This window comes from Lepeophtheirus salmonis, chromosome 6 (assembly GCF_016086655.4).
Source record: "Lepeophtheirus salmonis chromosome 6, UVic_Lsal_1.4, whole genome shotgun sequence".
Lineage (NCBI taxonomy): Eukaryota > Metazoa > Arthropoda > Copepoda > Siphonostomatoida > Caligidae > Lepeophtheirus > Lepeophtheirus salmonis.
In genome coordinates this window covers 16,633,959-16,649,545 of record NC_052136.2, presented here as the reverse complement: position 1 = coordinate 16,649,545, position 15,587 = coordinate 16,633,959, and the positions used below count along the sequence as shown (strand labels likewise).

General features: G+C 30.6%; 2 protein-coding genes across 4 annotated transcripts in view; one reads left to right on the top strand and one right to left on the bottom strand.

Moving 5' to 3' along the window:
- LOC121119921 (proton channel OtopLc) overlaps nucleotides 1-15,587 on the top strand; it is a 66,973-nt gene that overhangs the window by 18,435 nt on the left and 32,951 nt on the right. The window contains exon 2 of one of the 3 annotated variants that reach the window (XM_040714757.2): nucleotides 10,860-11,008. In XM_040714757.2, the coding sequence (XP_040570691.1) occupies nucleotides 10,939-11,008 (70 nt within the window). In that variant the 5' untranslated portion in view covers nucleotides 10,860-10,938. Of the gene's footprint in view, nucleotides 1-10,859; nucleotides 11,009-12,991; nucleotides 13,209-15,587 lie in introns of those variants that run through there. The other 2 variants (XM_071889250.1, XM_040714756.2) reach the window with 2 other exon arrangements.
- Nucleotides 11,028-12,461, bottom strand: LOC121119922 (uncharacterized). Its single transcript, XM_040714758.2, has 2 exons — nucleotides 12,365-12,461; nucleotides 11,028-12,293 (listed from the first exon to the last, which is right to left on the bottom strand). The coding sequence occupies exons 1-2, from the start codon at nucleotides 12,374-12,376 to the stop codon at nucleotides 11,181-11,183; spliced, it is 1,125 nt and encodes a 374-aa protein (XP_040570692.1). The 5' UTR covers nucleotides 12,377-12,461; the 3' UTR covers nucleotides 11,028-11,180.

The window sequence follows — 15,587 nt, the reverse complement described above, 5'->3', positions numbered from 1 at the left end:
AATTACTAAGGACAATTATAGTATCTCTGATAAATCAAAAATTGGGGTAGCTAAATACCCCAGGGTAGTACTTGCATTAGGATTTTGTGTGAAAGTAGCAGAGGTATAAAAATAATAAATATTGTCAACGACGTCAGGGGAAAGATTTACTAAACAATTGGCTTTTTTAAAATCCGCACATCCCTATTTTCTTTCAATGGAGTCTCATATTACAGCAAATACATTAATTCATTGTAAATAATGTCATCAATATTAAAACAATATCCAAATGGATGGGAATTAATCAAATAGATGAACCTTACATATAATGTGTTTATTCAAATGACGTCATAATAAAAATATAATATATCATTTTTTATTTATTCAGTATTTACTAAAAATATCACTAACAAAAATGGCTTTTTATTAGCGTATTTGATAGTGTTGAGACTCGATCCAAGATCGATTTTTTATGTATTGATATTTCGGCTCAGACGTTTGACCGTACACCAAAATGTAATCGTCTTCAAATCGTGAATCATTTTTTTATTCTCAATATATAGACCCATTTCTTTTTCTCTATTACTCTAGGGACCAAGTTTCTCCTTTAATCTTATTTACGAATTGTATACATATGAAAAACATATAACAATTTGAAAACACACATGATGCCATCAACGATTTATCTCTAAAATCAGTCTAGAACAAGGATATCCAATCTTTTAATTTAATGGGCTGCATTGCACTTGAAATATGTTAAGGGGTCACAGAACCTATTAAATTAGATTTTATTGAAAATGTCGTCATAAAACAAATTTCTTGAATATATATTTATCTCAAATTTAGGTCAAATATAAAAAAAAGGCCATATTGCATTTTCAAGGCCAAACTGCTTCAAAACTGGGCAAATCCTGTTCAATGGCGTTCTCAGTATAATATACGCGTTGATTTGATATTGTGACAATTTTACTTACTAAAAAATACTACTTGAAGTGAGAGTTAGTAGGCTGCTGCTAGATATTAAGCGGTCCAAAATGTATCCTCATAGTCACGGGTTAGACACCCCTGGTCTAGACCAAATTTTATATATAAAAATTTATTTTTTCTTTGGGACAATCTAGACCAATTTTTTTTTTATAAAACCGGTGCGTATTATTGGAGAGGGTGAGTTATAACTAGTGTTGTGCCACTTCTTATCTAATCGGTTGAGTATAATCTTAGGACTGGTCTTATTAGTCTTTGGGACTGGTTCTTCGGACTTTCAGTACTACAAGAACTGATTAAATAAAGAAGAAATAAACTTGATTGACGTCATCAAGGAAGACACAAAATAAATTTTAGTGCAGATATGGAGGACTGTATTGGACTTGGCCGGACCGAGACTGAAATGGATGGTACTGCAAACAATAGTTATGTTGTCTCAATATGCAATTGATAATTCGTTGTTGTCAATTAGTAAAAAGATGATATTTTTTTTTGTGAAAAAGTAACTCTCTCAAAGAAAAAGCATAGTAACGACTCGTTGAGTAGACTGAACTTCTTTCAAAGGAGTCAATAAGTTTTGCCGAATAAAAGTTATTACGGTCTCAGACTGGTTTAAGATACCAAACTGAAACCAAACACTAATATTTATGTGGTAAATTTATTTTAGATTGAGTTGGGATCAAGGCAGATACGTAGGTAGATAGGCATATAGTACATAGGTAAATTGGAAAATACATTAGAGCCTTATATACTACACGCTATATTTTTGCATGTAACAAGAATATTGAAAAATAATAGTTATAAATCTTCTCCCTATGATTTGCTTGTAGATAAAAAGTATATTTCAATATACTAATCGCTATAAGTAAAGCTCTTGTAAAATTACACATCTGAGTTCTAAACAAGTATGTTTGTTAATACATAATTATACATATATTCAGATTTGTTAACAATATTACCTTAAACGATTGTGATATTTATTGTAGTTGCAACCTGAACGGTGCTTTTTTAATTTCTAGTGCTGTTAACATTATTATCTAAAACATGAGGAGGGAACGATTAAATGTGGTTTACCACATCATATGAATTTATTTCAAGAATTCAATAGGGTATGTGATTTCAAATGTTTATTTTTTGGCGGGAAAGAAAATCCGCGTTAGAAATTTTCTTGCTTACAATTATTTGAGAAAAACGAACGTTATCTTTAACTAAATAAACTATTCGATAAAACATACTTTAATAATCAAATATGAAAAAAAAAAGTTACCTCTATCATTATGTGAGTAATGATATGATGAGCTAATCCTGTGGGCACACCCATTAAACAAAAGGCACTTACATAATGAGTTTACTAAAAAGAGAAAAAATAAATTTCTTTGATGGATAACTGAAGAGGTTATGTATATGTAATGAAAGCTGCAATTGATGTTGGACTCTTTAAGCTTTTAATTTATAAATTATAAAATTTAAATACATAAAAATATTATAATACAATTATTTATAAATATAATGAGATATAAATAAAGTTAAGTTTCCAAAACTATCAGAAGTGTTCACGGCACGATTGGGAACTGATATATATTTCTATGAACTCAAAAGAGATTTTGGGATTTAAAATATTTTTTGTTTATTAATGAGGGGCATCCGCAGGAGGGGGGCTGTAGACCTCTCATCCCAAAATCAACAAATTTTTACATTGGATTTGAATTTTTTTTCGTCAGGATGAAATTTTTTTGTGTTACAACATAGGTAAATGAATTAAGGATTTCTTTTCTAAAAAAAGGAAATTTGACTGAATTATGCGATATATAAAAAATTTGATTTTTTTTTACTAAAAAAATTCCTAAAACTATGCTTCCCAAAATAAAGTCCTGCGGACGCCCCTGCGGAATGCTACTTAAAATACATTCCCTAAAAAGTTGATACCGATTTTCGTTCCAAAATTTAATTTATTGTACCATTTTTACTCCTACAAAAAGTAATATGTTAAATTACAAAACCTTTTGATTTTGAAAAGGATAATTTTTAGAGGCTAGAGAATGATCTCTTTTCACCATTCCTAAGACTCGACTGTATTTGATCGAATAAACAAGACTATTGACTTGTATGGAAACTCACCTTAGATGTCTATTTCCTCGGAATAAAAACAAATTTTAATCACGCAAACTCACCTTAGATGTCTATTTCTTCGGAATAAAAACAAATTTTAATCACGCAAACTCACCTTGGAGTAATGTAATATATAAGATAATGTTGACTTATAATATGATACTCTTTGCCTAAAACTGAAATAAGATGAGTGATTTTATATACTGAGAGTACAATATAGCAAAAAGGAAGATGGTCAAAAATACAATAAAAATAACCGTCATTGTTTAACTTTGTTATCTTTAGAAACATTCTTGTTTACAGGGTATTTTTGATTCTTTTTTAACGTAATTTCTAATTTATCGTCATTATTATTTGTATACATTGTTTTCTCAAAATTTAAATTTTTGATATTCAATATTTTGACTTTTTCTAATTGAGGTTTTTGAAGATAAAATATAGAATATTGTATTATTTATAATTACTTTTTCATATACAAAAGTGAAAAATGTTCTGACTGTTAATGTATTGACATACATTTCATATGGAATATTTTTTAAGGATAAATTCTATTAAATTGATTATATTAGGACCTTTTATATTGGGCTGGTATAAAATTCTATTAAAATTTTAACGTTAGGATTCGAAAAAGTATGTATGCTTCTTTATTCAATAATAATGTTTTTTTCAAAATTAAATTTAAAGTAGAATGACGAGGTTTAAGTGATTTTGTTTTAAATAGAACTTCCGATAAAAAAAAAATCAAGGTATATAATCATTCAGAAGTAATTTACAAATGTATTTAATTTGGTTAATTAATTAAAATTACATTAGGAGTTCTTATTTAGCAAAAATAAGTTCAAAAATATAATTATTTATACATTTTACCCAGAAATACTAAAGTTAAAAAAATATGACAAAATGGATCAAAATGATATCGCTAAAACATGTACAACTTCTTTGTATTTATTTGACGAACTATTCATTTTTATTCTCATTACTTAACTAGTTTTTTGACTGTTAATTATACCTTTATAAAATAATGTTCCAATAGTTATAGATAACAACGGCCACCTACCAGGCTTTGAGGGGGGGGGGCAACAGTTTGTTGTCCCTGAAATGTCAGTCAAAATATATAGTCACAAATTTTGATATTTTTTCACAAAATTTGAAATTAATAATTCATTTTTGGGTTTTTATGGTTTTCTCTAAAAGAAAAACTGTAGCAAGGGGCCATTTATTGAATGCCTTAAAAAAATGAATATTAAAAAAACAACCTGTTATATGTAATTTATATTTTAAAGAATAAATATAAGTATCTGGTTGAAAAATGCAATGAAAAATTAATAGTGCGAAATACTCAAAAAATATTCTTGTCCACTTGAATACTTCAAGAAAGTTTCTATAAATAATATTATCACGCAACCTTTGTAATAAGTTAATAAATTGAACTAATATTGTAATATTTTTCTCATGGTACTTAATGTACTCCAAATATTGCGGAAATATTTTTTATGTGAAACAGGATTTTTTTTCTTAAAACAAAGTATGTTGGTTTTGTGTATGTGATTATGTTTGTTGTATAAAAAATAACTAACTATTATTTAAAAAAAATTATTTATTTTGGTAGTCTGTAAACATCATCTGTTCTATCTCATTATATTTATGGTGCGTCAACGATCTGCCTGAATACATTTATGTTTTGATAGAAAATAAATAAGTTCCTAAATCCTTAAAAACTCGAATTAAATTAACTATAAATTAACCTTGATCTTAATGCAGTTGACAAAAATACCCCGTCCTACCAAGGTCTTGAATAGGTAGTTGAAGTGAAAATCTAAGTTTCAATTATATTACTTTTTTGTACTTATTAATTTTGAGACTCGGCTCAGGACCAAATTTTTTCTCGGTTCGGTCTTAAGGGACATTTTCTAGACCAATTTGGATCGATATTTGGCCCAGACCGAAATCTTAGACTGTAGATTGAAAATAAATCGTTAAGCAATTTTTCCCGGTCGTACATTTAACACTATATGACTTTATTCTACAGATGATCAGATATCACCTATTTTAAAGTACATGACGTCATAAGCAGGGCTCCAGCAGTTTTATACATTTACATTTATTTTTTTGGTGTGTGTGTGTCGGGGGGGAAATTAAATTTGTGGGAAAAAAATCTTAAAAAATTAAATTTTAATTTTTTTCGAAAAATTTTTCAAAAATTCATACTTATTCCCAAAAAAATATTTTTTAATATCCACAACTGTTCACAAAAGAATAAAAATTAAATTTTAAATTTTTTCGAGAGAAATTTTTAAAATCCATAACTTTTGACAGAAAATTGATTTAAAAAAAAGTAATGAAATTAAATTTTATATGTAAAGTTTTTTGAAAAATAATTCAAATATTAAGTTTTCTATTAAAAAAGGGAAAAATTCCTTAAATCCACCCTCCCCTTCAGATGTTGCTGATAGGGACTGCTTGACGTACACGAATAACCATTAAGGCGTCTTCTTTTAAATCAGAACCTGACAGGACTCCAAATTTTAAACTCTGAAAGGAGTTCGAATTTCTGGCTAAAAATTCCAATGACTCCGAGGCATTATTTTCGTGTAGTATAAACTTTGCTTTGAGCTTAGATGTTTCACATTTCATAATGTTTTCAGGCTTAATTATCTTTTAAAATCCTATTGAGTTTGCTGCAATACGAACACCATGGATTTGAAAACAAGTTGGCATAAACAGTTCCTATGGAATTGGTCTACTGCAAGTTTAAATGAGACCGACCGAGACTGAACTTTTCTTTGAGGGGGATGAAAACTTCTTTAAAGCACGAATTTGTTTGGTCGACTAAAAATTCTGACGGTCTCAGACCAACTTAGGATTCTCAGACCGGATCCAACACTAGTATTTATCCCGTAAAAAATATGAAGTTATTATAGACTAATATCCTAATTAATAATAATAAATATAAAAGAAACATCCTCTTCCGATTGTCCATTTTGTTGTAATGACTTGCTCCAAGGAACTGTCCAATAAAATGACCATAATACAATTACTTCATTTTCTATTTTATGTATGTTTTTGAAGGAATCAATTTATTGGATGGATTCTTAGAGCACGAATAATTACAATGACTAATTAAGAATATGATTTGTACATAGTCTATGTACATCACAGCGTTATTTTATTAATATGACAAAATTATATTTATTTGTTCTTTCAGCTGTTATTGTCTAAATGTTACTACTACTTTATGCATCTTTAATTAATACACAATGAACCGTAACCGATAATTTGAGAGCTACATTTTTGCCGTTGGTAATTTTGCCTTGAGGAGGTCTTGCCGTATGCCATTTTCGCTGCATTTTTATATAATCTGTTTGAACTTTACTGTTGTACCTCGATCAGATTAACTAAATAAATAGGAGAATAACAAAAAATGAAATTAATGATGAAATTATTAATAAATAATAATAAAGAAGGAATATTCAATACTTAATAGATGTAATTTTATATGAAAATTAAGCAACTCTTCCATTTTGGGATAATATTTGAAATCCCCCAAAAAAAAAATGATCAACTGAATGTATTTGAGAGTCGTTTGAAAAATCCATGCAAAGTCCGAGATATGCCATTACTGTCGCATATCATAGTTATTTTTTGTTAGTATTATCTCTGGAAGAGCACATACCAACTTTCAGCCGGATCGGTCAATTTTTTTCTTTATGGTATTCATTTGAATATGTCGGAAAGATTATGGCGAGTGTATTTTGGATTCGCAAGGAATAATTCTCATCGACTCTCTAGAAAAGGGTAAAACTATTACAGGTGCATATTATTCATCGTTATTGTACAGTTTGAAAACCGAGCTACAAGAAAAACTCTTGCAACAAAAGTCCTTTTTCAAATCAACTATGCATCAGCTCATGACCAGCAGTTGTTGTCATAAAATTAATGGAAATAGGTTTCCAACTCGAGATGCCCACAGGACTAGCAATCTCATATATCTTCACTCTTCTTTCATCCATCACCATATCATGGATTTTATCAGTGATTTCTGGAGAAGTAAACCTCAATAGGGCGTCCATAATGTTCAGCGTCACTTGTAGCCATATGACCACTCCCAAAATTTTGAAACTCCTATAAACTATTCTAATCGAAGTTGGAGAGTCCTTTCATTTTTAGTCTTCATAGGGGTTTTGCCTTTCCTAATCAACACACGAAATTATTTTTCCGTCCATTTAAAAAAATCACTCAACTTCCTCCATTCAAACGAATGCCAAACAGCAAGGAATAGACTGATCTGGCTGAAAGTTGGTATGTGCTCTTCCAAGAGATTCTACTAAATAAAAATAACATTGATATGCGCCAGTAGTGCATCTCTTGGACTTTGCACGAACTTTTCAAACGACCCTCGTACAATTCAAAATCAAAGAAAAACAGGACGGACTATAAAATTCATTTACCAATGGTTGATAAATTATAAGTCAATCATATAGATATTATTTTCTTCTTCTCCTAATAATATCATCGAGATACAAAAGTAAAATTTGAAACGATAATATAAAAAGGCGGCTAAAATTTCCCGTGGCAAGACCAGGTGCAAAAATGCTTGTTACAAAATTATCTTGCACCACTTTGAATATATTGAAACTTTACTAGTGTACATATTGAAAGACTCTGCAAGTATTTTCTGACAAGTCCAAGCCCTTGAATATCATGATTGAGTCCAGTTCTAAATATTTCTAATTCTACTGTATAGGGTGCTATGAAGAGTGATTTTTATATACTTACCTCTTTAAAAAATTGAAACAATTGCAAGAAAGTTGTATCAAAATTTGTTTGAAATCCAATACAGTATTTAGTTCAAATAAAGTCGCGAGTCATAGCTTTCAATACTCCGTCAGGTTGCGAGTCTATGATTGTCAGGTCATGTTGAGATGCAAGTCTACAAAACATGGACTTGAGGCCACCTTCCCCATCTGCAACTTACCAAAGATGATAGAAAGTTTGTAAATTGCAAATCAGTGACGTCGCTTCCAATTTTTATTTGAAGGGTGGGGAGCTTAAGACACAAAAAAGTTTAAGAAGCCCCCTTTAAATTTTTATATCATGTATTTATCAATATTGACATATTAACATATATATATATTTAAAAAAATCAATCTATTCATATAAGTAATTATATTCCGGTGTTGATCATTTTTGGTATCCAGTTCCAAACCTTTGCTCACAAGTCCAATTACCTAAATATTCTTTCCAAACCCTGTTCAAGTCTTCCTACTTCTTTAGAGCTAATTTGAAGACTATAATTTTGGTTTATTGACTTGAATCAAAGAGTTTTCTTGAGTTATGTGTAAATTACTTAAAATAAATCAAAAGTAATGGCCACAACAAAATATCATTTTTTCACAAAGATCTCATTCATCACTAATAATTTACTACATATTCTCTCTTGTATTGAGTCAAGAGTTCAAGTTCTCACTTCTGAATTTTACTATAGTAGTAAAGAAGAGTGCAAACTACCTTCTAAATTCACCTCACTCCCCCCTCATTTTAATGGAGTTGTGGAGAATTGCATTTGATTTAGCTTTAGAACACAATTGTAAATAATCCTACTATCCCTATGAATAAACACTGTGTATTTATGTAAGCTCTTGATTTTTCTACAACTCATTATAATGTTTTTTAATAATGAATTGAAACTAAGAAAACCTTGAATGTATAAATTCTATTATTACATCCTAATATATATGTATGCATATATTTAAATGAAGAATATATTAATTTTCGTTAGATGAGTTGATAAAAAATATTAAAATAATCTTTGCGGCTTCTATATATGTTCCATTTCTCCCTTTAAGACAAAAACTTCCTCACTAAAAAATCATATAATATTATTAATTTATATATGTAAGTACTGGTAACTATTATTTAAAGAAGGAATCGAATTTGTTTTGAAATTTATATAAATGGATATTTATTTGTAGCAAATGTCAAAAAATAAGTAATTCATTAAAGCGATTTTTATTTCAATACCTGATTTTAAATCAGGTGTTCTCAAATTATGGTTACACGCTAACTCCCTCTAGTGGTACGTACAAAAGTTGTTTTATATAAATAAAAGAATGTCATGACTACTCTATTGTTAGAGCCGGTACTAGGAGTGTTTTGTTGATCCTACATCATTCATATTTCATACCTTGATGAAACTTTACATGATAGTATGTATGTAGTTTTTCCCCTAGAAATTTCTTCCATGAAAATCTTAAGGTACACTATCCAGAGGATTCTGGAGTAAATGGCATCCAATTTTCTTATAATTGTCATTTTAATTTTATTTATTAATAGCTTATATTCTGCATTTTTAGTCACAAGACGGGAGGACAATAAGTCAGATGATCCAATGTGCAATTTTTTCAGATAAATTTAATAACTTCTGAATATTGCAGAATAAGACCTTTTTACATTGTGTTCCTTGGAATTGTGAACGAATTTTCCCAAGCTCAACCTTATCAAAATTCTCAAGACTATGAGACTTAATTTATTTATGTTACTTTACAAAAACAATACAATATCAGAGTGACCACCCTTGGCCTCTGCTGTGCCCTCGATCTTAGCCCTAAAGGCAGGCCGATCTTTTTCACCTATTTATTCGACATTTCAGCCCCCTCCTTTTCCACAGCAAGAAATATACATAGGAGGTGGCACAGGCCTTCCTCTCGATGGTGCCACAGATCCCATATTCAAAAGGGTTGGAGTCTGGTTCGGACAGAGTGCGCATTGATCCAGAAATTTGCTAAGTTGTTACACACCCCTTTTGGTTTTTTTTTGGCCGTAGGGTTTCCTCTTAAGTTTCTTACTGTCTTCCTTCGGCTATTTAATCTTGTTAATGATACCCTTTGAGCAGGAAGCGATGCAGGAGATCTCTTCATAACTCATTCACGGTGAAGAAGTGCTCGCCCAGGATTTCTTTTGGCATCCATCTCACTTGTTTTTGGTCTGATAAAAAAAATTCCTCCATCATTTAATAGTACATCAAAAAATTGGTACATTATTTAATAAGTCAATACAATCTTTCCAAAGTTTATTCACACTTCACTGGGACACTCTGTAGGATAGTACACTTGGTGTGAAATACTATCCTTAATAGTTTCATCCAGATATTAATTATCGAGAGCCCCTTCTTAGTTATAGAACAAACAGATAACCTTATGAAAAATAATAATATAAAAGTGGTGAAGGAAATTTTGCGTTCAACACAAAGCAATGTTCAATTATACTCTTTTTATCAACAATTTAAAATAAAATATTCTAACATGGAAATTAGTAATGAATGATTTAATCTTCTTTTAATGTTACTACTATTAATTTGTGGTTCTGTCTTTTTCGTATCTTCAAAAAAAGGAATCCTTGAAAGAAGATGATATTATTTAATACTTAATATGTTAGGGTTTTTTATGCATTCAATATGATTTGATATGAAGTAAGGTTTTTCTCTGTTTATTAATTTAGAAAAAGGAAATAATTTGATTTTGTGTGTTGAATATTTAAATATGTTCAATAATAAACTTTCACAATTTTTTCTATATACATAATGTATATATATTTCTTGAGTATCATTGATAGAAATAGCAAGACATTTGGTCCGAATGCCTATTGCATAAATTTACGTATATATTCCTTTTAATAATAATAAGAGGTGTTAAAAACATGAAATAATGTTGCTCAACTATTTAATATTTTTCTTATATCTAATTCTGTTTTCTAAAATATTTAATAATGATTTTTTTAATTATTTTTAGGACTAAAAAAATACTCAACACGATCAACATCTTTCATCATTTTTTTAAGCGTTTCAGTTTTTTTTTTTGCTAATCAACCATGGTGCATCACACAAGCAAAAAAGGGCATCATCATCACCACCATAAACATCACCGTGTGGCTGAATTAGGTAAGTACACACAAACAACTTTTTAACTGTTAACTCAGGAATTCAATCTCATTTATTTTTTTTATAAACAAATTAACAAAAATAAATATAATTTGATAAATATATAACATCAACAAAAGTGATTATATGTTTTTATGTAAAACTGGAAAGGTGAGGATGTATTCATATATGTTTAGCTAGAGTAGTTGTTGGTTGATGAAGAGAAGGGCAGAGGGGTTGTGGAGACAAATGGTGTAGAAGTGGAGCTCACTATCACGACTGGCTTTGGAGTATAAGACGATAAAGAAGAAGAAGAAGTGGACGAATCAAAGACTTGAACAGGAGCGGATTGAGAAAAGTCCTGTACTGGAGACGAAGGCCCATTGTTGTTGACGATGATTGGAGAAGATGACTTGGCAGATACTGGAGGGAGAGGCTTATAGTAGATTTCTCCAGAAGTTGGGAGAGGAGCAGATGCTGATTTTGATGATCCATTAGAAGGAAGGGGCTTGTAGTTAATGGGCTCTGGGCCTGATGGGGGCAAAGGTTTGTAGACAATAGTATTTATGGGTCCTGATTGGGAGGATACACTTGGAGGAGGAAGGGGTTTGTTGAAGACGACATTATTTGCTGGTACTGGTGGTAGAGGTTTGTAGACGATGGTCTTTGAGGGTACAGATTGGGAGGAGAAACTTGGAGGAGGAAGAGGCTCGCTAAAGACAATATTATTGTCTGCTACTGGTGCTGATGGAAGAAGGACATCAGTCTTTGAAGGCCCAGAGTTTGGAAGAGGTTCGTAGACTATGGTCTTGATAGAGGATGCTGGAGGAGGGGGCACAGGATTAGATTGTCCTGATAGTGGTTTGTAAACAATAGGCTTAGGTGTTGGCTTGTAAGTGTTAGTCTTAGGAGCTGGAGCCTTAATTGGTTCTGTTGGAACAACGGCCTTATAAGTTGTATATTTGGAAGGAGGGTCGTAGTGAGCCTCTCCTTCGTAAGATACTTCAGCAAGGTAACCAGAATAGGCATCCTTAATGGCATATTTGACAACTTGGCGTCTTCCATCTGGTAGTTGAACATGATACTCTCCTAATGTGGCAGAGTTATCCCGCTCTTCGTTTTGCCCAAAGTTGAGTCCCTTGTATGAATCCTCAACTTCATAGTTGTAGTTATATTTTGGAGGAGCACTGGGATAAACCCCCTCATGGGCTTCATATGTAGCTGAAAGAGTGGGTGGCAATGACGGGGACAACTCATCACCCATAGAAGTACGGAATAGGGCTGTGAGAACTAAAAGTGAGATAACCTAGAAAATAAAAAAATATATCAGTTTCTTTGACCAACATTGGATCAAATTCTCTACAAATCCTAAGTTACCTTATAATACATGCTGTAGAGACAAAAGTATGACTGATGTCTCTACAAAGGAACATAAGCCCTTTTATATATGTACATCTAAGCATAGAGTGTGTGGATTGTTGCCAATTAATGGAAGCGGCGTGGATATGGAAGAATTATGATGATATTGATGTTTATCCGATTGATGACGGGAGGATTAGCCACGCCTAAATAGAAATAAAAGCGTACACCAGTCCCATTCTATCTTCTTCTTCCGTACCAAAAAAGCGGGAATATTTGAAAAAAAAAAAGAGAAGAGAAGAATAAAGGGTTAAAAAAACAGGAGTGGAAAGAGAGTAATGTAATAAATAATATCTATTTCATATTCAATCCTTCTTCACATCAGAACGATGATCTAAACCAAGTCACAGATTGTGTTAATGAAGGGAGATTTTCAATGTCATACAAGACATATGGAAATTTCGTAATTTGTACAATTAATTTAAATAAAATTCATAAGAAAAGGAATAATAGCAAGAGAGAGAGAGAGAATTAATAATATAAGAAGAAGGTGGAAGATTTTTGACAGATGACGTTTTAATTGCGTAAAAAAGAGTACTACTTCATTTATACGCGCACGCATTTTTCTTTTTGTTATTCTGTTCATTTGAAATCCGATTTTTACGGAAGAACAAAATACTTTTTCTTAGTTGCAGATTTAATTAAAAGTGAATCAAGTTGTTGAGCCACATGGAGGAGTTGGACACTAAAAAATTGCTAAGACATGAGACTTTTTACTCTACAGATCCAGCAGGACGAAGAATTCGACACTACAGACTCAATTGTCGACGAGTAGCATCGGCAGACCTCATTAAACAACGATGTAAGAAACAGTATTGTTTATGCAAATCATATTGTATCCAAACCCTATCCTTGATGTCATCAAACATCCAACCGCAAAACAAAATAAAAACTAAAACTAAACATATGTCTAAGCAGGCAAAAATAATAAAATAATAATAACAAAAAATAATTATCCTTGGCTAAATTTTGTAAAAAAAATTATAGATGCAAGTAACATAGCTCACTCACATTGGCACTTGAAGAGAGACAACACTGTGTAATTGTTTCCACCTATCTTCAAGGTAGAGACATGCACAAAATAATACATATTTAATATCATTTCTAATTGAATAATGGCGTATGTACTATACTATCATATAAACATAAATCATTGATTAATTGAACAGTATGCGTTTGCAATTTTTTCGAGGTTAAACAAGAAACGGTTTTATTTTTCACGTGATGTCAGCTTTCCTGATGTCGGGCATTTACGGGGTCTAAATAACCAAATTTAATAAAAATGAGCAACCTTTTTGTATTTTTTAAGGAAACAAAGTCCTCCTATATGCCTTCAAGATGAGGCTCTTGCATGTCTAAATGGGACGAACAAATAAAAAGAATTAAACCTTACTATGTAAATCAAAAATTTATTCCACATACGCTTAGTTGTATAATATATCTTACTTTAAAATGTATTAAAAATATGTTATTACATTGTAATACAATCTTATTTCCATATAGTTCATATAAATCAACTATTACAATCGAACAGGGAAGATATTTTTCGCTAATTATATTAGTTAATATTCAATGATCCCTAATTGATAAAAAAAAAAAAAGAGACAAATTTAAAGATTTCATAGGGATTTTCAGTTCATATAACTTTCAGTGTCTATCCTTTGCATCAGGTAGTATTCAATGCGAGTATCAAGTTTTTGTAAATTCTTAAAGTCCTTTGATATAGTTTAATCCAGATTTATTGGGAGATTTGTCCATTTGATGTGGTAAAAATATCAACATTGACCCTCATAATAAAGTCTCCTTCAATTATGATACTATTTATGAGGTCAGTAAAAATACTATATAGTATCTATTAAGGTTTCTCATTTCCTGAATAACTATTTTTAAATTACGGGATCCCAGTATATAACGGATTTCATTAAAAAATAATGACTACTGGGAAATTGACGCATTTCTTTTTATATTTTAAGAAGAAATAATAAATTTTAAGCTAGTCTAAAATATATATTCCCAATTCCCATGTTATACCATGAGATCAAGCTCATTTTTGGTAGAGTATAATTTTGTATTATTGAGAAATGCACAACCCAACCTGATGGTTAAAACTAAAATTCATGTAGCTTCAAAAACACATTTATTCAAAACATCATTATTCAGTATGTATTTTAAATTTAATTCTATGAAATATATGTAACTAAATTAAACTTACACCCTGAAATAATTAAATGTGGAATTTTCTGTAGCTGTAAAACCACAAGAAATTCCGGGAAAACGGGACGTATTTACTTGTAACTACGTCATTTCAGTCGCCGAAGTTTCATCTGAATTCTTAACCTCTTCCAAAGAGAGAAAGTATACCTAAAGTTAAAAGTAGGAACTGTGTGACTAGAATGATTAATTATATGTTATAGCTACAATTCATTATTTTTTTAGTTCTTATATTCTTCAATTTTAGTTAGGTGTGAAGAAAATAAAAAGATAGCTAGGTCCGTAAGACTGAAAGGCCGATGTATCTGACCTTAGGATTGATCCATTGTAAAAAATATCAGAATTATAAAAATAAACAGACTGACAAGGGATCAAAAAGATTGATTAGGAAATCATTCCTAGGACCGATCCAACACTAATAAATATTAAATATCGGGAGAAAAGTTGCTCTTTAGGAGACGTCCTTTAATCAACCAAAAAGAGTTAATTTATATATATAGGGTGGAAATACTGCAATGCCGATTCTCAATTCTACTCTGAGTCCAACTGGTACTTACATTTATAAATCCAGAGCAAACATTTATTGTTACTCTCCGTCTTTCATGAGTAAAAACAATAGTCATTACTTTATACTAAGACGTTCTGTCTTCAAGAATTATAAATCCTGTTTAGATTGCCAACTAGTAAGAACAAATAAAATTGTATATCACTAAAATATTCATTTTAAGGGTGTACAAAATAAAAAATACCATAAATGCTTGAAAATGGATTGTTAATCAAAGTGTTTACAATATCCAGATACTCATTTGGATTCGAATGCCACTCTTACAAATGTGGATATTCAAAATAAAAACAACCTTTAAAAAAAATCAAGACAAGGAAAAAATCCCTATTTATTTTTTTACTTCAAATTTGCATGATTAATTTAAATACCCAAGAATTTAACCTATAGTTCAAATTATTTATTTGA